Source organism: Orbicella franksi, chromosome 2 (assembly GCF_964199315.1).
Source record: "Orbicella franksi chromosome 2, jaOrbFran1.1, whole genome shotgun sequence".
Classification (NCBI taxonomy): domain Eukaryota; kingdom Metazoa; phylum Cnidaria; class Anthozoa; order Scleractinia; family Merulinidae; genus Orbicella; species Orbicella franksi.
Window position 1 is genome coordinate 35,535,924 of NC_138146.1, and position 26,586 is coordinate 35,562,509.

General features: G+C 39.4%; 4 protein-coding genes across 8 annotated transcripts; 3 read left to right on the forward strand and 1 right to left on the reverse strand.

Moving 5' to 3' along the window:
• Window positions 1-483: 483 nt before the first annotated feature.
• Window positions 484-1,822, reverse strand: LOC145479583 (uncharacterized). The gene is made up of 2 exons (XM_081457981.1): window positions 1,617-1,822; window positions 484-1,380 (listed from the first exon to the last, which is right to left on the reverse strand). Exons 1-2 carry the CDS (start codon window positions 1,755-1,757, stop codon window positions 484-486), a joined length of 1,038 nt encoding a protein of 345 aa, XP_081314107.1. The 5' UTR covers window positions 1,758-1,822.
• A 4,675-nt stretch (window positions 1,823-6,497) lies between these two features.
• LOC145479586 (uncharacterized) lies at window positions 6,498-11,926 on the forward strand. Its single transcript, XM_081457986.1, has 2 exons — window positions 6,498-6,943; window positions 10,533-11,926. The coding sequence occupies exons 1-2, from the start codon at window positions 6,558-6,560 to the stop codon at window positions 10,687-10,689; spliced, it is 543 nt and encodes a 180-aa protein (XP_081314112.1). The 5' UTR covers window positions 6,498-6,557; the 3' UTR covers window positions 10,690-11,926.
• Window positions 6,961-21,174, forward strand: LOC145479584 (uncharacterized). Of its 4 annotated transcripts, none has more exons than XM_081457984.1 (6): window positions 6,961-8,006; window positions 13,950-14,008; window positions 14,438-14,513; window positions 15,804-16,024; window positions 16,748-16,897; window positions 18,402-21,174. In XM_081457984.1, exons 3-6 carry the CDS (start codon window positions 14,489-14,491, stop codon window positions 18,558-18,560), a joined length of 555 nt encoding a protein of 184 aa, XP_081314110.1. In that variant the 5' UTR covers window positions 6,961-8,006; window positions 13,950-14,008; window positions 14,438-14,488; the 3' UTR covers window positions 18,561-21,174. The 4 variants fall into 4 exon arrangements, with proteins under 4 accessions (XP_081314110.1, XP_081314109.1, XP_081314108.1 ...); XM_081457983.1 differs by lacking the exon at window positions 6,961-8,006 and adding an exon at window positions 12,025-12,720 and having other exon boundaries at window positions 13,945-14,008; XM_081457982.1 differs by lacking the exon at window positions 6,961-8,006 and adding an exon at window positions 12,025-12,720.
• Window positions 21,175-21,430: 256 nt separating this feature from the next.
• Window positions 21,431-26,274, forward strand: LOC145479587 (uncharacterized). Of its 2 annotated transcripts, none has more exons than XM_081457988.1 (3): window positions 21,431-22,335; window positions 23,564-23,934; window positions 25,584-26,274. In XM_081457988.1, exons 2-3 carry the CDS (start codon window positions 23,600-23,602, stop codon window positions 25,756-25,758), a joined length of 510 nt encoding a protein of 169 aa, XP_081314114.1. In that variant the 5' UTR covers window positions 21,431-22,335; window positions 23,564-23,599; the 3' UTR covers window positions 25,759-26,274. The 2 variants fall into 2 exon arrangements, with proteins under 2 accessions (XP_081314114.1, XP_081314113.1); XM_081457987.1 differs by having other exon boundaries at window positions 21,431-22,264.
• The last annotated feature ends 312 nt before the right edge of the window (window positions 26,275-26,586 follow it).

Consider the following 26,586-nt stretch of genomic DNA (forward strand, 5'->3'; position numbering starts at 1 on the left):
AGCAAAATTCCAACAGACGTAAACGCGTTGAGTTGTGGGGCAAAAACATGAAACATTTCGGGAATTTCGGACGCCATTTCCCCCGCGCGACATCCGCAAAAATCCTCGCAGCATGTACGCGCGTGTGCCGCAGGTGATGGCGCAATTTGTTCTAAAAATAGAATTATTTTCCCATCCTGCTGATCTCTGTTTGACAGGTCTTCAAATTTCAACCAATCAGCGCGCGACTCGCAAACAACTTTAGGGGTCCACTCATTCGAGAGCGTTTCGCGAAACGAAATACACATGGCGATTGGATACTGGCGGCTTTTATCGTGTTTAGCTCAGCATTTATTTTATTTCGCTTGTTGAGAATTTTGCAATACTCCAGGCCAGTTTAAAGAAATCGGATTTATTAAGTTAAAGATGTTATTTGTGCTGATACAGCGGCGGATAATGCTGTTCAAAGCTCCGGGACAAGATAAACCTCTTACCGTGTAATGGTCATTCCTCCTTCTCGACGCGACTAACAGGGATATGAAGACTACTCTGGCGTAAAGATTGCTTGAAAAGATGATGAATTCCACCGAACATTTTAATAAGCCAAGACACATCACTTCTTTCTGGCTGTTTAAGCAGTTCTAAGACGGCGAGCTGTGCTGCGCGTACTGTTTGGGGGTTTTTGGCTACAGGGAAGAACGCCTCAGGCTCCGTGATGTCTTGCTTCTGCTGATGGTAGTTTTCTCGTAATCCCCCGTTGGCTGCCATCTGGAGATATGTGTCGGAGTGAATTAGAGTATTCACGAGTTTGTTTGGCTGGTGAAAGTTAATTTCAAGTCGAGTCTTCTCATCTGACCCAGACGTACATGTCTCGGAACCTTCGGAGAATTCTGACCATGTTGTCGAACTCTGTCGGCCGGACTCATCTTTCTTTTTGTAAAATGTCTGCGGTATTTGGTACGTGTCCAGAATAATTTTTCTGTCATCTATGTGTAATTCTAGTACGTCTGCATATGGAATAACGAATTTTCTTCGAAGGATGGCTGATTTTTCTCTTTGATGTTCAATGACAAATGTGCCCGACTGCTGTGGTTTGCTTGAGTTTAACTTCATGGTAAATAACTCGTGTGTTACTCTTGGATCGGCTCTTGTGATGTTAAGACTTTGAACTGTTGATTTGATACTGTTCAAGTTTGTTGAGCTATTTACCGTGCCACTGTTGGATGTTGAAGCAAATTCTTTGGCCGTTTCGACTGTAATTTCTACAACGTTGGACGACTGGAAATGCGTTTTCGCTGCCTGAAGATAGTTTTGAGTCATCTGTTGGGTTAATGTGGAGTCGATTTTTGGCCGAGGACGAACACAAATACTACCGTCGGCATCTTTATTTGAGTCTTTCATCTGAAATAATTAACAGAGGTAAGTTAATATGATCTGATTTTAACCTGTGCTCTAATTCCTAGCACTATCAAATAACTCAGTTCATTGAAATCGATCATTTATTTCTAGTTACTACGAGACATCATTTTGCTGTTAAAAATAAGTCAAAACAAAATTTCCTGACATTTTTTGGTAACCTCTTAGGTGTGTCAGATGAACTTGTTATGTTAGTGCTTTTATATAATGCCTTCATGTACCTCGATTTCAGGAGCAGTTGGTGATATATAGGTAGCATAAGGTGGTTCATCTTGACTTGACTTTCTTTCAGTGTCTTGAAAAGGAATGTGCTGTTTTAAACAAAATAGCACAGGTATTATGAACATTAGGAATGTGTCCATGATATTCAACTAAACAGCAGCATACACAAGAAGCAGGGCTGTCCACTAGAAGTGCCTGGGTGCCACAGGTAACTAACTTTGGCCTTTAGGTGACAGGGAAAAATGCTTTTTTCATATAAGCTTAAGTGTTGGGCACCCAGGATTCCATGGTTAGGAACTTCTGGGCTCCTGATAATTTTTCTCTGACCACAGCCTTGAGAAGCATCCTTTTTTAAATGCAGTATATATAGTAGTCTAGGAGTTATTTAAAATGAATGGGGGGAAAACTTATTTTGTTTTTCACATTTATACAGATTCATTTATATATTTTATACCATTTTCTTCTTCTTTAGATGTTTTGGTAAATCTTCATTTTCCTTTTTGTGGACTTTAGAGTCTGACGAGTAGCTGCACCCTTTCTTCTCTCGGTTCTCAACAGATGCCCACTCATGACAGAATTGTTGGGTGAGTACTCGTTTTTGATAGTCTATCTTTCCTGTTTCACCTGCTCGCCCACCACTGTAAATGTAGTTACCTTGCTTGGCTTCTTTGTGTTTGGTTTCCATGATGCTGTCATTAAAATTGTGCAAGGTCAAAGGGAGTCCACTCAAGGCGGCATCTTTAAGAGCCTTCTCAACATAAAACCCAGTGTAAGCAACCAGTTCTTTCACGGTGGCAGTAACAGTTTCAGAGCCAAAAATTAAAATAAATTGAAATCCTAACAGAACTCTTGCTTGACATTCATACTCCTGTCTGGTTAATTCTTTCGGAGTGTTTAAAATCCATTGGAAAATTTTTTTCAGGCCAGTGCAAAAACATACCAATATTTTGCTGACTGAAGGACTGAAACCAGAGTTGTTCAAGAGTTCCTCTGCTTTTTCATAGAAGGCCAAAACACCATTTTCATCAAATGTGACATCATAACTGCTTAAACAAACTTTTCGAGCAACTTTCTGTACTTCTAAAAACCATTTTTTTTTATTTTGTCTGAGAGCATCAGCTACTTGGCCAATTCTTCGTACAATAGTTTCTGTAGCTCTTGTAGCTTGGTGCATCATTGCTTGGTAAAAATTTGCTAGGTCAAGTTGAGAAGCATTAGGATGTCCAGTTTGACCAAGGTGCTTCTTTGCATATTCTCGTCTGCCATAAATGATAGTAAACATTTTTGTTAATTTAAATTGACAGAAGGGTGCTTTCCAAAATGAATACATGTACATGTAGTGCAAAACCTCTTAATAAAGTTTTCCACATTGAATTACATTAGTTTTTCTCTTTGATTGGTGTGTGGGTACTGTTTACATGTAACTGTTGCACCGTATAATAATATAAATGTATATTATCATTCATGCCTGTGTTTTGTATTTGGAAGACTCAAGTTTTAAAAAGTGAATGATGCTCATGTTTGCTCACACTGAAAGGCCTACTGTTGTTCTTTCTAAAAAGTCAATTAGTAAAGTACCATTAATCAAATAATAACCTGTTTTCAGTATTATCTACTCGCTTTCCCAACCATGTCTTGTACTGTTCTTCTCCTTTCTCAGTCATTTCTACTTTCCACACAGGCTCATTACAGATGACTCTCATATCCCCAAGTTGCTTTTGATGTTCTGGTGACTCAGGAATTGGATAAGTGGAACTTGCAGAAGAACTTCCAGTAATTGATCTTCGCTGACAGCCATCTGGAACACCACGCACAATGACTTCTATGTTCTTCTTCAGAATTGGGTGATAAACTGACTTCAAACTGGTCAGCTGTTGAAGGGTTTCTAGTCCAAGATTACTTACATGGTTGTAGTTATCTGGCCCTAACCAAGAACACACTGTAACAATGGAGCTTAACAGGTTGTGGGGCTCCACTAATTTGACTCTTATTGCTGTTTCTCCAGTAAAGAACTTACTCCACTGCATCCATGGGAATGCATCAATGTAGTGATAAACAAGTAATTTTTCCTTAGGGACCATTATTGTTTCCTGCAGAGTTTTTTTGCTAAGTAGCCATTCCACAGTGTTTTTAACGTTTGTGTATGCTGCAACAACGCCATTGTGTTCAGTAAAAGTTAGTGACAAACTTTCTTGCAGAGCCTCCTTTTGTACCTTTAGCTGTTCACAAATGTCATCTTTTGGTACCATGATGTTGATTCCGAAAACATGTTCTAGTTCTTTACCAAGCTGATTTCGGACTATGTTTTGATATTTAGTGTAGCCAGTGTCAAAATTACTTACTAGTTCGGCTGCAAACTGGACAAAACGATTGAAATTCTTCTTAAAAATGACTGGCATGAGTGTCCTCTTAAAAAACTCTCCATCCTTATGTGAAATAACAAAGTCGACCAGCTCAGCTTTTTCTTGTTGATGTTGAGGCATGTTTAAATCGTCAATAAAATGAGCCCATTCTCGGCATTTTGCTGGAGTCAAAAGTTTTTCCTTGGAGTGATAATTCGGGAATATACCTTCATCTTGTGGTTTGGAATAAAGGGTAGAAACTGACTGTTGTTTCAAGGAATAAAGAAGCGAGTCTGGGTAACACTCGGCTAACATCGCAACAAGTACTTCCAATTCTCCTCGCAACTTGCTTTCGGAAACTGAGCCCTGTGTAAGTTTACTTCTTGATAACAGAAATGAGGAAGTTGACACATGTCTGGAAATACTACACAAAACCACAGTTGAAAATTCATCTGGTGTTAAAAGTTTCAAAAGTTCCTTTAGCCTCGCAGAGCGGTGGTGGTGCGGGACGTCCAGGAAATTATTTGCTGCAGCAGCAGCTTGCAGGGGTGGGTTTCTTACGTTTTCTTCGCGCTTGTGGCTTGGGTGGGTTTGGAAATGTTTCCTTAATCCACGACCTGTTTGGTAGTTGTTTTCGCAGTCGGAACAACTAAAGACCTTGGGCATGGTAATAGTAGTATTGCTCAAACGTCAAAAACTTTTTGTGCATCTGGCGATGACGTGATCGTAGCTGTAGGGTATAGCTGATAGGGGTCACGCAAAGTATCACTTTAACTTCCGAAATTATTTTTATGGGTTATTAGACGTAATATTTTTACCCCTTTAAGTCTTTGGTTTTGTTCAGAGATGCAATTCTGCCAAAACCTTTCTGCTAGATTCCAAGGCCATTTATGGATGAAACTGTTTGCGAGTCCTCGCGCGGGTTATTAAAATCCTATCGGGGGAATGTAAACACGCGCTTCTTGTTCGACATTGCAGTTAACTATCTCAAACAAAACCACAGTGTTAGCATCACCGTTTTTAAAATTTTATTAGTAATGTAAGGCTTCTGTGTACCTCAGTCGGTCTCAAACACAAACAAAGTTGTCGGCTTAACTGATTTAGAAACAAGGACGCCGGGCCGCGAACGAACTTCTGTCAGAGCTGGTGATTTAAACGATTTATCTTCAAGCTGGGGAGTAGTATACCTGCTTTACTATTTTAAAATTATAAGAAAGTCTATTTAAAGCCCAAAGTTCAAGCTTCAGTATGAGAAAAAAGGTTGTTTTTCCCTGGCGGACGACATAGCGAACAATGAAAACAAATTGACGCCATTTTCTCCGCGCGTGTTTTTTTATAATGGAGACTGGAGCTGGTTCCCCCCAATTTTTAACCCAGCATGCCCCGCAACTTCCGGTAGAAATCAGCAGGCCATATCATGGGACAACCCCAATACTAGAAATGGCGCGCGCTTACGGTCTCCGTCCCTGATTATGGCTCCTGGTTCTAATATATTTTTAGGCTATTTGACGGTTGACGGCTCAGTTAACCCCATTGAGATCTTCTTGGTTTAATTTCGATGAATTCAATCAAATCACACCCAAATCAGTGGTATGAACGGCGGTTCGGCACAATCAGTAAGCGGGAAGTCTTGAAAAAATGGCCGCGTGGCTGAAAATAGTTTGATAAAAAACGTATACAGGGAAATTATACCAGAGAAGAAATGTCGCCTTAAAAAGATAAATTATTGTTTGCAAGTAGCACGTTAAACCAGTTTCAAGTTTTTTTTTTTCTTTTTTTTTTTCATGTCTTCAAAGAATGACAACTTACAAAACGATGACCGTTATATATGGGGCAGGTGATACGGAAATGTTTGAGGCGGGGCTGAGCAAGCTAAAGTTCGCGCGTTTAATTGTAGAAATAATTTGGTTTTCAACAGTAAAGGTAAGATAAGTTCTTCAGCGCTGTTATGCAGTTTCATTCATCCTCTTAGAGAGTACTTTGACGTGCAGATTTGCATCTCTCTTGATTCCTTTTAATTTCATTTGTTTATTCATAGCGTGACTTCATTTCTGACCATTCAAAATTAAGACATTCTCATTTTTCATTGTCAGGTCTTAGGCTTTTAACCGCCGCCTAAAACAACTAACGAAGAAGTAACAATCAGTTAAATTAAAAAGCATCTGTTTCCATAAGCTATGATAAATTGTAGTTTGGCCTCTGATTCCAGCGTTTAATATATCGACTTTGCCCCTTTCGGGATTCGCTGAAATGAAAAGGGTACTGAGGTATCTGTTAGCTCATTTTAAGGCATCTGAACGGTCTCGTGTTTTAGTTGACTATAAAAGATGTAATTTGTCTTCTTGAACGATCTTTAACGACAGAAGTAGTGAAGTTCAACCTTAATTAAAATCTTAATTTCTCTGCCTAAGTAGAATTTAATGAACCTTAATGAAAAACGTGAAGCTTCGAGTTGGAGAAAACGTCGTCATTAATTAAAACCAAGAACGTATAAATTGATGATCTTGACAATAAGTTATTCACTTAGTTCATGGCTAAACACTGAACTTCAGTAGCAAGCTCTTCGCTGCTACAAGTTTAAACTTTTTCGAAGGAACAATGATGGCGCAAAAGAAGTTTTGTATGCCTTACACAGCGGTCTTCATGCTTACTGTGTGTTTTCTTCCTTCGCAAATTGCTCTCGGCCATGAAATCTTTGACCGCGAAATCGAGGAAGAGAAAAGTAGCCCTTGGTTTTCTCGCCGAGCGCTTCCTAAGTGGATAGAAGAGTTACCCGATTCGGTTCCACAATGGATGAAAACTGCCGCCTCCAACTACCGTGGGTCTCCCCAACAGATCGTTTGCGCAGTGAAAAACTTGGCCAAGGCGTTGAATGACATGCAGGCAGCGAGAGCAAGGAACTGCGATGATTACTTTCGTTGCCGTGGAAGTAAAGACGCAGCCCAGTGTGGAACTTATGCAGCATCGTTTGCCACTCAAATAAGGTAAAGGTAATTTGCTTTTTGGAGTCATGTCTTTACAACAACTAAGGTAAAAGGTCAAGTTTATTTTTTCCGCCCTTAAGATCACAGGAGAATAAGTGACGCACAGTAGCACCTGCCTATCTCTGGTTCGTAGCTCGTGACCGTGTCCGTCTCCTTTATAAAGGGTATGCTGGTCCTTCTGAGGTTACCCGCATCATTTTACTTCCCGTCACCACCGCGATTCGCAGATAGAGCATGAAATCTTGGTGGGTGGAGAGAGTGAGTGATGATAGTAACTATTGCTCTACTCAAGGGTACCCTGGCAACACATTAGACTTTGCTTTTGCTTAGCGATCTACGGTTACTTCTAAGTCGAAACAGCAGAGTGTGTTTCTCCGGAACTTCGGAACTCGCTCGAAAAAAGCTATGTCGAGGGTTTCTCAAGCGCGCAGCGACAATGCCGCCTAACCCCTGGAAGATGTGGTATTGGCAAGACTATCTGACTATGACTTAACCTACCGTATCTACCTACGTACTTATGCGTACGTACTCCTACCTACAGCTTTTTACCTTAGAGTTACGTAGCTGCCCACCTCAAAAATGGTTGATCACTAGCCTCTTGATCTTGTATCACTTAGATCTGTCTTATCTATATACACGTTATACTCCCGGAACAAATCGTAAGCTAACAAGTGATATATATACCTACCTGAGATTTTGAAGCGGTCTTTCAAACACTGCGTAGAGACTGGGCTCCAGGATCAAAATTGACATTCTATTTTTTCAGCTTTTCCGCATATTATATTTTCTTCAGTTCATAATATAGCATTAACATTGCAAGTGGACGCTCCGCTTGCCACCGCTCCCCGAAAGCTCCTAACCCTAAACCCGGATCATTTCCCGGCCCCCTTGGGGAGAATGACTGACACGTGACACTGAGCGGCCGCCCACACAATCGGCGCGAAGCTTACGTAATTCGATTCCATAACAACTGCAAATATCTCTATTTTTAAATCGAGTCACTGCTAATTTGAACATCGTCGATTGCAAGCATGAATGCCCGCTCTGCCTGGTCTCAACGAACGTAAGTTAATTCAGTTAGGACTTATTATGTTTTTTCTCTGTTACTTCGCTGATGACAAAGTTACAGATGGCTGAATAATTCGGTTTAATGACCTCTAAAATTCCATCTTGAAAACCCGTTGTTTGAATGATGTCCCATCTTAGGAATTCAGTGTGTACTAAAAATTTATAATCAGAACTACTGATCCAATCAGTTACGTTTTTACAGTGGAGGTCTGAAACTGTAATGAGGAATTCTGATTCCTCAAAGCTTTAAGCCGAAGCAATTATCAGGTGATAATTTTGGCGCTTGGGGGTCGTGACTTCCATGCAAGTGATCGATCGCACATTCAAATGTTCCTGATGGTTAATTTTGTCATAATAATCAGGTTTTCGTTAAGATAACGAAACTGTGAAACTGTCTTTTTTCCCTCTTTATAGATTTCTTTGCTTCATGATATAAAACTGACGTATTTTGCAATGTAACCGTTAATACTGCAGCAGGTGTTACTTCCGTTCTGGCTGTTATCTTTTATGGCGTTACAGTTGTTGTCGGAGAAGTAATTTCTTTCGGGTATTATTTGATGAATATCAAAAGTTGGTTAGCAACTTTTCAATTGCTGCTTCATGCTGTGTGCTCAAAACTTTCAGAATTCTGTAGCAGTTCAGGAGTAGTTAAAAAATGCGAAAGAGAATAAAAAGTGTTAAGGTACGGCGGCAGATAGTGAAGATAATTTCTGGTGACGTCATGACGCGCGTTCCAGCGAGGGAGGCAGAAGAAAGAGAGAGCCTGGGAACGAGGTTGACCGTAAGGCTTTCGCGCCTTAGCCTTGCTATCTACAGCGGGAAAGTGCCTGGTTTTACGTACTGTTCAAGTACATGAGTATAAGCCTGCTTTTTCCTTCTCATTTCAACGCTTTTTCACTTTTTGAACAGCCTATTATAGTTCGAAGATAAAGTACTCAATCATAAAAATCCATTCTAAGATAATTGTTTCTTTGTCATTTGTATAGCAAATTTGAACTATTTTAACGCCTACCGTGGGCGACAGTCATATTAGTATCGGGCCAAACAGCCGCAGATAAGAAAGCTTCGCAATTACTAAGGTGAGCTGTAATTGTTTATTGCTGTTCAAAACGTATTTTATTGGAATCAAAAGTTCTCTATATTCAGGCTTATCACGTGGTACGAACAACCTGTCCATGCTGTAATCGTATTTATTTTACCAATGTTTATATTTTGTTTTGTGGTTGGAATTTAATACAGGCGGTTCTATCGAGTTGTAAAAGGCAAATCTAAGTTCTGGGAGATGTAAGACGGATACAGGAGAAGGAAATCATCGTCATTCATCAAGCCTATGTGGTATGAAAGTGGAATAAAGTCTCTGGTTTTCCTTGAACGAAACCCTGGAAGCCATTTTTGTAAAGACACGTAGAAGCTGCACACGCCGTTGCTATACAGCAAAGTTTGGCGGGTAAAAACGCCGTTGTCAGCCTAGTCCCTCACGGCCAAAGTAGCCGTAGCAGTACCTCGCCGTAGCGATCCGTAACGTATCTTAAAGTCTCTATTTCAAGTGCTATATTAAAATTAAGCGGAATTTAGGTGCTTACCAGTCTGAGCTAAAGCCAGAAACGTGATAAAGAGAAATACTTATAATCTTGGCCTCTCCGCTACGATGCATATGCAACCCTTTTCAATTTCCTATGTTGAAAAGAATTATCAAAAGCTCGAAAATATATCCTGGAGTTCAGTTTCAAACGGAATTTGAACCCATGAAGAAGTAGCCCACCTGGACACGCTCCTTTGGTCATGTTCCAAAAGACCGCTTCAAATTACAACAAACAGGTAAACCAGCCTCTTTATTTGAACCATAAGAAATAATGACAACAACGAATCTGTGGAGGTGGGTACGTGCGTAGGAAGGGGAGGGGGAGAAAGGGGAGTGTAAGGGGGACCTTCGTCTAAGCCGGGGATCTCTCCGTGATACAGTTTTTGAATTATTTCCTAGCCTTGATCGTCGTCTCTTACCTCGGTACTTTGCATCATTTTATGGTCTAAATATCTATCTTTTTTTTTTTTTTTTTAATTTGCCGGCGGTCATTAGCGTCTGGTCGTGATCCTCTGACAAGAAACTCTTACATACTTATGCATCCCTAATTTTGTTTCTTGTTTCGTATACAACGGTTAACGGCTGTGTAAAAACCGCCATAATATCTTACTCCTCCGCAGAGGCTGTCTATGGGAAATTGATATTGGGAGTGGGGAAGCGCAGGGGACGATGGGAAGAGAGAAAGGGCGTTCCCGGCGTTCCCCGCGAGCTTCCGTTTTTTCCCTCTTCCCAGCCTCCCAACTACTAGCCTACTGTCAAGGCAGCATGAAAGCGGCCTCTGCGGAGGAGAGAGGCCGAATATCAAACCACTCCACACTACAGACAATAAAATAGTGGATTCAAAACAGACCTCAATATAAAGGTTATATCGGCCACTAGTGCTGATGCTGACGTTGTAAAATATCATATTTTATTATTATCTATGTTATTGACTGCTAGATATAAACAAGAGTGGAGATCAGCTGGTATGGACAAGCAGTATAACAGCCAGGTTGACGTGTTTGGATTAGCGGGTGGTGACTGCCTGGATCAATATAAGTACAAGACATACGGGACTTCCCGTGAATGCAACGTGCCTTGGTATTACCACAAATGATTCGCCGGCCATGACTGCCTGGAAACCTCGGATAGGTTTTACTATACTCGAGTCTGCTATATCCATCAAATTTCTGTTAAGTTTAAAAACTTGTTAAGTGATGTTAATTAATTATTAAGTTCAATGAATTAATCAGAAAGAAAGCATAATTACTGAACAAATTAAGACAACAACAATAATAAAAACATGATAAGTTACACAAAGGTTTGATTAACATTTTTTTGCCAGAGAGGAGTAAATAAATAACGACATTTCAGATAGTAATTGGAAATTCACTCCGGCTCTGTGCGTGCATGAATTGAGGCCCTGTCCACACTACACCAGAGAAATTTGAAAACGCAGCTTTATTTCTGGGGTTAGGCCTACGGCGTCCAAAAAAATCCAGAATATTGACCACCGGCCGAAAACGGAGCCTTTCGATATTCGAATCACACGAATTTGAAAACGCCGGCTTGCGTTTTAGTGTGTGGAACCTCTCGATTATTCGAATCCAATTTTGTTTTCTTGGTAGCTGGGAACTGCATGTATTTCTATTGTAAAACGAAAATGCAAACGTTCAAGCTGAGAATTAAACTACTGGACACTAAAATAGACTCCACATTGGAGTAAGCCTTATATCGGCTAGATAATCCCTCTGAAGTTAATTTTAGATCTCTCACGGTTTGGACGTCCCAGGGGATCCTGAGACAGGAATTTTGCTTACATGGACAGCCCCAGCAATTTGACACGGAAATTCATCCTCCACGAGAACCATGGTGATCCACGAAACGCGCTAGAACTGGAAAAATAACTTGAGAAGGATTATCTTGGGAATAAGTCTCTTGCCGTTCATTCTCTCTTATTCGTTATGCCTTCTTAATTTGTCACCACTAGAGCCCAGCTGTCTTGTTGAATTCAAATGCTTAATTGCATTGCGCATCCTTGCTGCCCACGTTTTTCAGGTCGTTTGCGCATGCCTAAACGAGCAGGGCAACCCCACTCACTTAATGTATAAATTTAAATGACATATGGTTGACTACGACATGTCGCGATAAAGTTTAAAATTCTGGTTTGATATATTTCTATTTCATATGCATCCTCGGAGACCCAGGGGCTACTAGCCGGGACGATGCGATATTTTCGGGCGAGCGATATTTTTGGTGCGAAAGTTTACTTCAAGAGCTGAAGAGCCCCTGGGAACTTATTCTTACCAAACCAGTTCCAGCGCTGGTCAAATTCCGTCCCGCTGATTGGCCAGTAGCCCCTGGGTCTCCGAGGATGTTTCATATGGTGTAAAGCCTAGAACTTTCTTTTAGGAAATGCTGGTTATGTGCTCATGCAGAAAATTCGTTCAGTAATTTGCTTCATGATCTGAATTAGTTATTTTTCAATTAATTAAGATAGGTTATAATGTGAGATCAAAGTCTTGTTCAACAGCTGCAACATTTTAATGCAAGGATTTTTTCAGAAATTTCAGTTAATACTTTCCCTTCCTTATTACAAGGGTACGTTCCTAAGAAAAGTCTCGGGGGCAAAAAAGTTGCTAAAACCGTCATCCATATTGCGCAAAAGAGAGCACGGCGACCCTAGTTTTATACTGCACTGTATTTTGCAAGATTTCTATCATAAACAACGGAAGGGGCCAGTTTGCCTGTTTTCCTATAATAATGAATACTGAAATGTTGAAAAGGAAGATCCGATCAGGAAGGTATTCAACTTATTCGGTATGAAACAGAAATTTTTCTAATGTTACAAATAGCATTCATAACATCCATGTTAGTTTATTGAAAAGAATCACGTATTATTTTGATGGTTGAATACCTGATTAAGAATTTAGAGGGCTGATATTGAAACCACTACGTCACTGAAGACAATTATATGGTAATTAACTTCTTATGTCTTATGATTGGCGCCGTGATCACCATAATGGAGGCTCGGTTTAAAACAGCTGTGTGTGGTAGGAAGGAAAAATTGGTTAACACACTGTTGGAATAGACTCCGTATGACTTGAGGACACAGGGAAACTCCACAAATGTGGACGAGGTATACGAGGTATATACACTGTCTGTTATGTTTTACAAGCAGAAAAGCGTTACCCCCAGTTAGTAGGGTCACGCGAACATTTCTTTGTAGATGAAAAGTTCTCATAATCCTGTCTGAAGCCACAGGATTACGGGAAATGTCCATTCTCTTTGTGGTTTTAGTGAAGTTCTTCTGGAAAATCTCGATCGCAACTGTGTAAAAATCGAACGCAAAGAAAAGTGAATTAGACTGAGACAGTAGTTTATTAAAGCGACAAAAGATCACAAAAGGATCATAATTTTGAAAATTCAGTAACTGCCGCTGATTCAGCCAGCGTTTCAGTCCGGCCGTCAAGTTAGGCACAGGCAAGACAATTTTAGTAAAGCAACAGGATATTTTCATTCTAACTGGAAAAGTCTTACTGTCGTATATTTTGAATTGCTAACCCGTCGAGAAAAGGGCATTAAGAATTAGATATTGCCAGCAGACACACTTCACAATTCGCTGTAAAATTTGCATCAAGCTGTTCACATTTAAATGCTAACAACAGACGCGGCTGCCCCTTTTTTTTCCCGCGTCGAAAAACTTTCTTTCCGTTTGCCCTTATGAAGTCACTTCCGAAAGAAACCGAGAGCTATTTCGTTGAGTTGTTTTTCTGCCGCTTGAGTTAACTTCAATGGAATTCAACTTCAAACAGGAACGATTGTTGACATTAAGAACGTCAAAAATAATAGTGATATTGACTCAGAAGGCCACTGTGCATATCATATAATCAATACGGGCAACAACCGTTAAGACATACGTCACGTGTTGTTGTGTTTATAAACAACTTCTGCTGATACCGAGGAAACGGAGAGAGCATCGTCAGTGGAGGCGAATTTCTTGAAATTTTCGCATTCTTCATTATTTATATCTTTGCAAATTCTAATCTTTCAGGCAATAGTTAAATATTTTGTTAAGAAAGTTCTAATTACGAAGATTAGTTCTACTCAATTTACAGCTAACGTGAAAAGCTTTTATGTTCAAACTCCAGAACATATTTTTATGTTTGCAGGCCTTTTAACTTCACATTTATTTCTTTAATTTTCCGTTTTCCGTGCTGTGGAACTTAGTGATAAATTTCTAAGGGATAACTGAATATTAACTCAACTTCGAATGGTGAACGTACCATAAAGGCATATAAAATAAAAATAAGTTATTCCATGTACAACTTTGTGAAAGTCATATTTTTGTTCTTTACAATTATTTCTCGAGATCAGCCTCTTGTTGAAGCTCAAGCAAAGATGAAAATCTCTTGAAAACCAAAACGGTTCTAAAGGTAAAAACATCTCTGATCTCATATGGTTTTCGTCAAATTCGCCAGCTTCTAAGCCATTTTAGTACTTCTCTTCTCTGGTAATATAAAGGCTTCATGGGTGAGTGAAGACTTAATCTCACCCATTGTTTACGAGCTGTTCTTATAGATGGCACATGGATCAAAACCGACGGGTTTTTGAGAAAAAACGGGCGCAATATTCATACATATCACTTTTTTCCTAAGGAGTTATCACTCGTTAATACTTAAAAACTCATCAATCTTTGTCAAAAATTCAAATTACGCATAAACTTTAGTCAACATGTACATTCTACAATAGTTTAATCGACGATAAAATAAGTGCCTTTACAAAGGTTTCATATTGTTTATTTTCTAGCTGTTATGATTATAAGCTGGCCTCAAGTAACTCTATATGTTTTCTGATATGTTCAGGAATCATTTTGCCCTAAACTGGCTAAGAACTGACGGAAAGTGGTGGATCAAATGAGCGGAATGGAACTTAATGGAGGTATGGAGTTTTGTCTTTTGTTCATGACTTTTCACGTTTGCTCTCTGTTTTTCTGGCTATTTCCTAACTGCAAGCAGTATAAGAAATCGGAATGAATTCGAATCAGCTTTTGCTCGGCTACTCCTGACCATGCTAAAATCTCTACGTCTTGCCATGATTTCACGCAGAGATAAAATTGGCTGGTCTGTCATTAAGTATAAACACTATTTGGATGATGGTTTCCCAGTTTTATCCGCCACATTGAAAATAAATGGGGCAAATATAGAAGAGATTTCGTTCTCAAAAAATTTCAATAAAACTCAGTCGCGATCTAGTTTAAATATATCAGTGACCCTAGCTTCCAGAGGGGTCCGGACCATTTATTCTCAGGGAGATGTTTAGGATTTTAACTCCCTGAGTGCAGTCTCTTTTCCTGGGTTTCTGTGCATAAATAATGATGTCAGCATGAAAAAGCTGACCGATCTCTGTAAAACGGTGGCAACCGGCTTGGATCCGTACCTTAAACTTATCTACAAACTCGATAAAGTTGGAAAAATAGCTTGCACAATCAGTTTCGAGAAATGCGCGTACATGTGATTTTTGAAAATTAAGCAATCCAGTTTATTAATATGGGAATTTTCCCAGCAAGTCTACAGCATTGTTTTCAACTACGACAACCGAAATTGTTTTGTTTCTTTTGTTCACTGATCATTATTTTTCTGAGAAATTAAATCTGTGAAATATCAGATTTCCTTTGAAACATATTTACTTGTCAGTGGAATTCTTGTAGCTTGTGCTATAACATTGATCCGACCTGATTTCTTTCCTGTTGAAGTCACAGTTACTATTAAATTTGCGGCGGTTTCTCAGCCATGAGTTAAAAGTAGTTAAACTTCCAGCACATTTCTCAGCTGACAGTCAACTTTGACTTATTCTTAGCTATCAGGTAAACGCCACCTATACCCTTGTTTGATGGATCATCTGTATCTGCCTTCGAATTTACAGTCAAAAAAACGTTTTACTTGTAAAAGGAAAATACCTATTTTTGAGATTGCCTTACTCTAAAAAGATATCTCGTGAAAGCCAGATTGGATTTCAACTAAGTCTATCCAACGATCTCATTAATTTTTCCCTTGAATTGACTAACTTCGGCCTTTGAGTTCCGTATGGAACAAAGGGGTTCAACACTCCGCATGTGAGTTATGTTTTCGTGGGTTTTATTGGCCTGATTTCAGGCGGTATTTGTCTTTCAGTTTCTCCAGGAAGATACTGCATCGTTTAGCTGATCTTGCCCGGTATTTTTACTTGCAGTTTTGCCCAATGGGAATGTCAAACAACAAAACCTCACCACCTTACAGGTCGACAGAATAACACGGTCATCACTCACTCCCACGGAACAAGACGAAGAAGAAGAGGAGGAAGGCCAGGTTACACCTCTGCCAGGTTCCACAGTAGAACTAGATACGCTTGCTTGGCCACCTGATGACGATACACAAGGCCCAGTTCACGTGACAGTCATACCATTAGAACGGGTCAGTGTATTTCTGAAGAGAAAACACCTTGCAAAGGAAAATTGCACACTGTACTGTATGAGCAAGGAATAAATTGTCTCAAAATTGCCTCGTTCAGTAGAAGCTTTACTCTTTCTTTCTTTGACCAATTTCAAAGTATGGGGAATGTTAACATAAAAAACTTAACATTTGGACTAGGTAAATAAAGATAAAGTCTGCATACGAGCCAAATGGCCCGTCAGGTCGGAGCTTATCCCGGTTTCTGTAGCATGACTCGACTAGGAATATTTCTACTCTCCCCTAGACGGGATACCAGTCCATAGCAGGATTACCCCCTGCATTTTATTCGCCGGTTCCCACTTGAATACTTTGGTGATGAGAAGAACTGTGAAAGTAAAGTGTTTCGCCCAAAGACAAAACACAAAATCCCCGGCCACGGTTCGAACCCGGACTACCCGATCCAGAGGCGAGCGCACTAACAATGAGGCCACCGTGACTCCACAAGAATTTGGACTGAATTAACCAAATTTCGCCGTTGAATTGAGCTGAGCGTCATATCCCAGCAAAGCCAGACGAAATCTAGCCCTCGATGTCTATATAAATTGCCGTCTGTTTTAGTTTACTTATTTCATCCAATCACATTTTAATTTCATATTTTGAACTCGTGCTTCACATTTCTTTCTTCATAGAACACTGAGATCACGATCTTTTGTGCTGACATCTTTGTTTCTACTTTACACGTAGGACGACCCCAGAAGAAAATCTCGTTATTCAACATATAACCAGACGCTTCCACGACTCATTCCCCGTCCAGATAATCACATCTGTTTAGCACTCATTGCAATCTGCTGCTGTTTACCTCTGGGCTTTGTGGGATTCATTTGTGCACTTCAGGTAAAAAACAATTTTTTTTTAAACCATTCAGTTTTTATGCAACAACAACTTTATTATGACTCGCATATTTACAATTTTACAGAAATATATACACATCGAGTTAAAAAAGCTTGACAATAGCAACAGCACGAACCAGCAGGTAGCCTGGGCTAATCTAGGCGGGCCACATCTATATTTATATTAGACCATTAATACATCAATAAGATTGTTATGCAACTACTTATAAAAGGATTTACGAAACCGTTCAATACAAGTACATTTACATATTTTGATTGACACTAGGAGCTATGATTTACTAAAGATAAACTAAACTAAGGGTTGAAATTAATCAGGAACTAAATTTAAGAACTTGAGTCAGGGTGTCGACTTCAACATAGTCATCCCTATCTGAAAGAGTCTCAAATAAAAATTTACGAATTTTTTTCTTAAAGATTGGTTTAGATAAATCTCTCCAGTCTGGAGAAATTTGATTCCATAATATCGCTCCAGTTCTCGAAAAAGAGAGTTTGAAAATTTCCGACTTAGCTTCTTTCCGAAGATAATTCCCTTTTGCGGCATGCCTCAGTTGTGTTTTACCCATGAATTTCATTTGACCCGGCTAGGGAAAAGAGCTCTGATAGGCGAAGGGGCTAGATTTTTCCAAATATCATGCATGAGATTCATAAGAACTACATTAGGGTGTGTGTCCTGAGTGGAACTCACATCCTGCTGAAATGATAGATAGACCAACCGAGTGTTGAGGCGTTTAGGGCCAATCTCGTCTCTTCTTTATCCCAATGGTGATTTACACCTTTACGTTTTATCACCTTGCATGGTACATATTAAGTTATCAATTTTATTCTCTCTTCACTTGAAAATGATGACATGGAGTCATCGAAATGTGTAAAACTTCTTTCGCTTATATTTATCCTTAAAAGGATAAAAATAAGCGAAAGAAGTTTTTAAAAATGGTGATTTACTGCTACATTTAGTTCCTATTTTTTCCTCACATCTGCGGTGAGGGGTAAATTCCTTTGCAGATTACAAATGTAGATGTAGATGTAGATAAAGTCTTTTTGACTTGTGTAATCTTGCTATGAATTTACTATCGTAGTTGTCATAGCTTACTATCTCCGATGATTTTGTACATGTTATGGAATGTCCTGTGTTGCCTCCGAAAGCGAAGTGTAGCTTAATCAATAAGCTCTCGTCTTTCTTAGCGATATAAAAGTTTCTTCAAGGATTAAAAGTAAAAATGTTTAATCAGATAAAGACCAATGCATATCAGTTATTTTTCAACTAGTCGTGCTCCCGTGCTCCTGGACTGAAATAAATGTGCACAGAAGTGAGTTCTTTCCTTGACTCTAAGGTCAAATGATTCACAAACCGTACGGTGAAAGAATTCAACCTGATTGAGTTTAGATATACTGTTTCATTTGAGCAAATCTCATTTCTTTCACTTTAGTATTGTATAAAATACTCGATGTTAACAAGCGTTTTCTATTGGTGGCATATATATTTGTAGGTTGATACAGCATACGATGATGGCAACAGGGAAGGAGCGGTGTGGCGGGCTAAGAATGCCAAGTACTGGAGCTTAGCTGCTGTTGTCTTTGGAATGCTGGGATTTCTTGGTATCTCATTCTATTTAATATTCTTTCTCCTCGTTCCTGCGATCTCATAGCCGTTAGAGGTGGCTAAACTCGAATCGCAAGGATGAAAATACTTCTATATTAACAAAAAAGAATGGATATAAGAAGGCCCGATTGTTGTATAAGATACAAGTCAGGGGTAGATGTATATCACAACCAGCAATGTCGACATTTTTCCATCGCAGAAGTTGCAACACTGATCACGGATGGATGGGAAGGGGACAATGGAAGATAAAAGAAACAGAAATCACACTCCTGAAGCACGCTGCTGCAGGTTAAGATGACTTGAAAATTTGGACCTTGTCACACACAGAAGATCCGTGATCCGATAAAAAGAGGGCGAACGCTGATACTCCATTCAATCTCATTCAGTTCTAGCGCCCTCTATTGTACTGAGCGAAACAGACTGACACGCAATTGGTATTGACTTCATGTTGCTTACATGGAGAATTAAGTGCTCTGGCAACGACACTAGTATTAATATACAATTATTGTTTCGTGACGGAAACTCGAAGAAACGAGTGAAAACGATTGGAAAATGGCGGACTACCCAGTTGTGCTCATAGGGCTACATAGAATTACCGGTATTACTGATTCTCCTGCCCATTCTTATTGCATTCATTTATCTTATGAGTACACTTGAAATGAGATGACAAAGGCACTGATTTAGTGTATCAACTTAGTTTGATACCATATTCATCACCGGTTTGTGACTGACACGCTGATAAACAAAGATTTCTAGCTAAAACCAGCCATACATGACGTCGCATACAGTTTGACTAAAACTACCTAAATTCATCTAGTTTTTCCTTCCTTATTGAAGTCGCAGTTGCGTTTTTATACCAAGACAATCCAGTGAACCAATCAAAGCTCAAACCATATTTGGCCGTCCCAAAGCGCGGGAACACCTGTGCTAGTGAGTCACGATTGGTTTGGGTCTTGCTTCTGATTGACTGACAAACTGGCACCAAATTTTTAAGCCAATCACTTAGCGTAGTAAGGCAAGACCAGAGCAATTGCGAATTAATTTCAGCACTCAAGTGAAAATCGCTGTGATTAGCATGAGAAAAAGAAAAGAAAAATGATGGATTCTGGTAACCGGGTCAGTCAAACTAATGACGTCATAAGTAGCCTGCGAACGCAGACGTATTTTTGGAACTGACGCCTGCGTTCGCAGGCTGCGCCATTAGCCTTTGCCATTTCATTATTTTTAGCCGGTAAAACATGCATATCTGTCGTTGTAGCCACTATTCCTCTTATTTAGTTGTTAACAAAACACTATAAGGGGAAGAAACAGTTGTTATATACCTGGGACCGGTTGTTTAAGCTCGAAGCTCAATCAAGGCACTAGTTAGGGTGAATTTTGATTTAAGTCTTGTAAATTTTCAGAGAGGTTTCAGTAAGATTGAGCGGCCTTCAATGTGACTCTGATTAACAGTGTCAAATCCTCAAAACAGTAACTTCGAGCAACCAAGCCTGGGAGTAGGCATAATGCAAACCCTAATATACGTATACAGCATGTGTATACAGCTCCTAGCATACAGAGATCACTCTATGGACAATGCATGCGCCGGCGCACGCCGGGTATTATTTATAATAGTAGAATGGACGAGTGACTGCGTTTTAAATACGTTAAAATACCACTAGTGAATAAAATGTGCTATAAATACTTCCATTGTGCATTTTTTTCATAATAAGTAGTGACATGCTAGAAAGCCAGCAGCATGAAGCTGACTTGAAGATGTAGAGGGCCGACTTCAGACACAACTTAGAGCGAGTTTCAATTAGTCCAGCAAATTTATTTGACTTTCCGTAGGAGGAAGGTAAATTCCTAAAGATAAACATAAAACGAATTACTACAAATAACTAACCGAAGACTGCAGAAAACTAAGAGGAAAATACAAAACAGACCATAAACTAAACGGCTTATCAAGATGCTGGCAATGGGGTTCAGGGAACCAAGAAGTTACAAGTGTACCAGACGATAAACTAGCACTAAATGAACATGAAAGGATAACACAAATATATACGCAACGAAATTTACATACGACGCGAGAAAAAAAGCATGCAGAATGTGAAAAAATACATTAACATACGGAACAAAAAAAGACAAAAAGAAAACACGAAATATGGAAAACACGAAATAGCCGCTACATGACTTTTGCAACAAGCCAATCTCCACACAATATTTATTAGTCTGAACAAGCTGAATATCACGAGTTCAAAATTTTCAAGCTGGAGTAGAAATAAGTTTTTTTTTTTGTTTGAGAACGGGTTTTGAAGTGCCATACTATACTGATTTAATTCTTTTTCAGTGGCTAAATCTCGTTCTTATACCCACTGAATCTTCCGTTTCTTTTTCAGTTCCCCGTACCAATATAAAACTTCCTTCAGATCATAGTATCTTGGAAACATTCATTAACTTTTCATGGCTTAGCCCTGTCTTTTCCTCGCTATTTTCTTGAAACAATACTCGTTTCTATGCCAGAAACAATCCAGTTCAGACAGCGGCTTCCCAATTAAGAATATATTTCATATCACCGTGCACGTGAAAAACACTAAAGTTGCAATTTTCCAAAATGGCGGATGCTAAGTAAATCTTCCTCTACTCCTTCTACTAATGCAAGATAATTGTTAAGATATTGGCCTAAGCGATTCAAAATCGGTGCATTTTTGCAACAAAAATAAGAGATATTTAGAGGGTTTTTCGAGACATTTAGAAAATATTTTATGATATATAGAAAACTTTTTGAGAATTTCCTGAAGGATATTTAAGCGATTTTACGTAATATTTTGGGAAAGGCCTGTAGACGCACGATCACGTGGGTGTCCAGTTACAGATAACAACGTTTTGTTGGTGGACACGTCTCCAGTCCCATGACAATTATTGCGTTCGTTTTAGTTCTGATTTGTTTGTTTCCCCGCTGTTTCAGCACGGGTTCCTGTCTGCTTGTAAGACTTCTGGAAAACGATACTGATTTTTTTGGCTGTGGGCTCCTGACCTCAGAGTGATCCCTTAGAGTATTAAACCATGGATGCTCGTGATTTCAAATGGCCTCGCTGCTAAAGGCTGGTTTTCACTAGCGAAGGAGTCGTAGTCGGAGTCACAATCAGAAGCGTAAAGTGATACGATCCAGTGAAAATCAAACCGACGGAGTCGGAAGCAGAACACCCATTACGCTTTTGACTCCGTCGCTTACGATCTAGTGAAAACTAGATTGTCGGAGTCGGAAGCAGAAGCGGAAGAATAAACCAGTTACAACGCTCCATTCTGGGCCTTGTGATTGGTTGGTTGTTCCGCTTCTGCTTCCGACTCCGACAATCGAGTTTTCACTGGATCATAAGCGACGGAGTCGTAAACGGAATCGGAAGAAATGGAAACGTTCTGATTCTTCCGACTCCGATTCCGTCGAGCTTATGACTGCGCTTATGACTCCGATTTTCGATTTTCACTAGGTCACAAGCGCTCTTACGTCTCCGAAAGTACGTCTCCGACTACGACACAGACTCCGACTCCGTCGCTAGTGAAAGCCAACCTTCCCTCATTTCCCGCCAATGATGATACTTACCGCTGACCATAAGTATCACTGCGTGCAGAGTGTGAGCGTGCATAAATTCACGAACCTTCAATTTTATTTGTTTTCTCCAGTGAAATTCTGTATCACTAGATTCGCTACTTTGCCTTGACAGGGATTTTTCTGCCCTTATTGTTGGTTATCACAGCGAATCTTCACAGGTAAGCGAAGAAAGCTTTCTAGTCCACCGTGATCCGCATGGCGTGGGATTAATCCCAAATGAATCAAGAAGGTCAGGAAGCTCTCTATGTAAGCTTTGTGCAATGAATGATTGCCAAGCAATCAATCATTTGCTGTTCGATTGCTTTCTTTGCAAAAATGTCTACCATGGAGAAGTTATCATCATCACCTATTTCGCTCAGAAAATTCAAAGCAATAGGTTCAGTTAGGCATTGCGTGACATTCGTTTATTGCCTTTTGTTTGTTTGTTTTTTTTTTACATTCGAGAAGTAAAGATTACTATTAACCATAATTTTTTTTATTAAACGAAAAGGTGGTCACAAGTTTTCTTCAGGTCGTTCATCTTGATATACGTGTCTTCCTGACATTCATTTGGACTTACTTATCCTTATCATCATTTCTTTAGTTCACGTCTTCTGTGAGTTCTGTCCAGTTGTGTTTGAATGGTCAGGTGGCATATTCTTACCTTAATTTTACATTTTGAAAATGTACACTTTTTTTGAAAATGTACCACTTTCTTAATTTTTCACTTTGAAAATGTGCCACTTTCTTTAATTCTACAGACTAGACTGCTAAAAGCATACACTCCATGTAACAAAGGTTCTAGTTGCCCATTCATTTGCTATTTTGCCATTTTAATGTGAGATTCTATTTTTCAAGAACAGTGCATGGTCATAAAATCCAAATATATATCAATATTTAGAAAAAGAGGAACCCGGGGGGAAGACACTTTTCAATCATTTCTGAAGACATCACAATGATCTTTTAATGCCATGTTGTTTCTTATATATGTGGTGTTTGTTCAGGTGACACTTTTTTAATATTCAAGTTGTTGCAGTAATGTGCGGCCTTATTGGAGGGCAGCTCTTAATTATTAGGGTGGTGCTTAATTATAATGTTCAGTTCCAGAAAATATCCATACCCCCCCCCCCCTACCGCAGAAGGGATTGGAATTTCCTGGGGGGTGGGGGGCTCTGTAAGACCTAAAAATTTAAAGAAATGTATGAAGCTCAATCGGAATTTCCAGAGGGGTGGGGGGAGACTTAGAAAAATTCCCTTCCATGGGGGAGGTATAGATATTTTCTGGAACTACACAACTGAGTATGGGGATGGTTTGGGTGAGATATAGTACATGAAGAGACTGTACCATGACTTCTCATTCAGCTAAGTGACATACATGTACCACAAGTGTAATTTATCAGTAGTCAACTGTGGCCAAATGATTGGCTTTTATTTCCTGGAAGATTATTGTCAGTGCTTGGTTGTATGGTTTATTTTAGATCAGTGTTGTTCATCACAGCTGTGTTTTAATCATAATGAGTAACTTTGGCTGGTGTAGAAACATGCTGGGTCAAAAGCTTACTGATGATGAAATGAGAGTAATAAAGCACCCAGCAGTGGAGCTCTACACTCATGTTACCTTCAAGACTATTCAGGCTGGAGCTCTGTTGGGAATGGTTGTCATTGCTCCTGTTTTCCGCCTTGCTGCCGGTCCTCGCACACTATTGGTTATCAAAGAAACTGCACTTCGTTATGGAAGAAATGGTACAATTATTGGCATTCCACTGGGTCCTCTTATGACTTATGCCAAAGCCACAAGCGGTGAAGGCATAAATGATGATGGAATGTTTGATCGTGCATACAGATTAAGGTATGAAATAAAGTAATTTATTATGCTAAACAGCAATGAAATACCGGTCAGGTGAGCTTTTGCGCAAAAACAAGACATCTTCACACATGAAAATATTACCCGGTATGTTATTGTCACACGTGAAAAGATCACTGACTGCTATTGTGGTTTCATAATCAATTGAAATGGTTTGGTATTGCATTGGTGTTTATAATGACAAAGAGGAGATTACATGGCCATTGTGAGATGTGAAATTTCTATTCTTCTGTTTAAAAGTATTTCACTCATTCGTTGCTCTTATTTCTCTCATGAAATATTTTTCAACACTCGAAGAGAAAATTTAATTTCTATCTCTGTGCAGCCATTAAATATCTTCTATTAGTTACATTGAACACTTAACAGGAATTAATGCTCATTTACGTTTTGCAGTATCTCTTATTTGAATACATAACTTGACTTGTATGATTTATGGTTCTTTGATGCCATACCATTGCATAATTGTTTCTTTATCATTACCATGGTAACCGACTATTTGCAAATAGGCCTGTCATGATCAATTGACTTGTGTGGGGATTCAGGAGAACTTTAACTTTAACTAAGAGGGGATGGCTAGGATATAGCAGGTGCCTTTGAAATAATGATGGATTTCCTGGTCACTGGCATCCCCCTACTACAAATGAAAATTACTGCGATATGGCAAAAGCAGTGAATGTGCAGTTAAGGACAGAGAGTATCCATGTTCACCCCCCATGGAAGGTCTTTGGAAATTCTGACAGAGTGGGGGGTCTCAAAAGTCAAAAATTTTAAAGACAAAATAAAGTAGCGAAACTAGAATTTCTGGAGGGCTGAGGGGTTTCAAAATCCCCCAAAAAACCCTTCCACAAAGAGCGCTTGGATAAAATTAAATGAAATAAATTAACTGTGTTCAACAAAGGTAACACACAACAGTCTTACGACTTACAAAACCCGTGGCCCTCAAATTCCCGATCGAATTGGAATTTAGAAATGTTGATTTTTGTGGAGGGAGGAACACCGGAGAACCCGGAGAAAAACCCTCAGAACAAGGACGAGAACCAACAACAAGCTCAACGCACTTATGACATCAGGTCCATGATTTGAACCCATGCCACATTGGTGGGAGGCAAGCGCTCTCACCACTGCGCCACTCCTGCTTCCCATAATAGTCAGGATACATGTACTGCTGGGCGAATTGTGCATGTAGGTTCTATTTATTCAGACAGAAGTACAATATTCTCCTGTTTTATAGCATTTGTACCCAGTTAGACATCAATTTTTATTCCACATAAAAACAAAATTAAAATGAAATGCCTTTTCAGTACCTTAATTGCCCTAGTAGTGAAGGCAAATACCCCCTTGACATGTGACATTTCAAAGAAAAACAATTCTTTTCCTCAATTTTGAATTTTTCACTATTTCCTGTAGAAAAGTTATAGTATATAAATAAATCTCATGTAAAGAACATGTTATGTTTGGGAACAACTTGTCAATGACAAGTGGGTGTAGCTTTCTGTCAATGTTCCATGACAGAATCAAAGGCAGTTATCTACCAAACACTGCTTGTCAACAGTGAGTTGTTTACTGCTCTCAGTTCAGAAATAATTTTTCTTCAAATTATCCTTTAAGGTGCGTTTTGTTATTTTTGTCGACAGGTATAACCGTAACCAGGTGCGAGTGGACCAAGCCTCCTTCCTTGGAGCCTTGGGAGGTGCTGGTGGGTCCTTGTTGTTGGGGGGCTCAGCCGTGTCTGGAGCCGTAGTGGGCCTGGTAGGAGGAACAGTTGCTATGGGTGTTTACAACACTGTTGCTGCCGAGAGGCATGAATAAGCTAAAAGATGGAGTACAAAGTGGGGAGTGGACTAACTAAACAAGATGTGGTGTTTCTATTTGTAATTAATTTGTATCTACAGGTTGATTTAAAAATGACCTCGTGATCTGTGATTGTCAGCAGCTTTCAGTTATACCATGTTAACAATGGGGGTGACAGGCCTATACAACTCCTATCCACGTGTAATAGCCACTTTTGAAGTTTTACTCAAACGAGCATATCTTTTAAGGATCTGCCCCTTTTGTATGGCAACTATAGCAGTTTACACAAAGTTTTTATTTACACACCAAACCAAAACCATAGTCATGTCACTAAAAGTTGACAGTTAATTGTGATAATACCTGTACATTCTCCGGGGCTAGTCGTTTTGTTAGCAAACAGGACTTTGCGCTCGATGCTCAACGAGTTTGCCAAGCAGAAAGGTCTCTGAAGAGTTCTTTGGCCGTGACAAAACGAAAGCGCTGCGTCATACTAGCCACGAACAATTTATTATCCTAGTGACGTCAACTGGCTAATCGCTGTAATGGGTAGAGGTGCACCAATAAAAAATCGAAGGAAAACAGAGGGGCCTTTTGTTTATAATCACTGTATAAACTTTATTAAAAATTAGAGATATTACACATTATGAGTATGTAATAAATTTCAACCTTGACTAACTATACTTCAGACATTTGTCAGCCTGTTTTCACAATACTTAAAAGTATGTACTTCTTAAAAGTTTTTGCCTGTCTTTTCTCGCATTAAGGTAATTCCATCGAAAAAGGAAACACATTAAAAATTTTCCAAGTCCCGTCCCACTTGGTAATAAATTATTTTAGAAAGTAGCT

Coding starts and splice junctions, on each gene's coding strand:
- LOC145479583 (XM_081457981.1), bottom strand. CDS start 1,757: ATGGACACATTCCTAATGTTCATAATACCTGTGCTATTTTGTTTAAAA. Junction 1,381..1,616: donor CAACTGCTCCTGAAATCGAG/GTACATGAAGGC, acceptor TAATTATTTCAG/ATGAAAGACTCAAATAAAGA.
- LOC145479586 (XM_081457986.1), top strand. CDS start 6,558: ATGATGGCGCAAAAGAAGTTTTGTATGCCTTACACAGCGGTCTTCATG. Junction 6,944..10,532: donor TCGTTTGCCACTCAAATAAG/GTAAAGGTAATT, acceptor ATTGACTGCTAG/ATATAAACAAGAGTGGAGAT.
- LOC145479584 (XM_081457984.1), top strand. CDS start 14,489: ATGAGCGGAATGGAACTTAATGGAG. Junction 14,514..15,803: donor CGGAATGGAACTTAATGGAG/GTATGGAGTTTT, acceptor TTTTACTTGCAG/TTTTGCCCAATGGGAATGTC. Junction 16,898..18,401: donor GATTCATTTGTGCACTTCAG/GTAAAAAACAAT, acceptor ATATATTTGTAG/GTTGATACAGCATACGATGA.
- LOC145479587 (XM_081457988.1), top strand. CDS start 23,600: ATGAGTAACTTTGGCTGGTGTAGAAACATGCTGGGTCAAAAGCTTACT. Junction 23,935..25,583: donor GATCGTGCATACAGATTAAG/GTATGAAATAAA, acceptor TTTTGTCGACAG/GTATAACCGTAACCAGGTGC.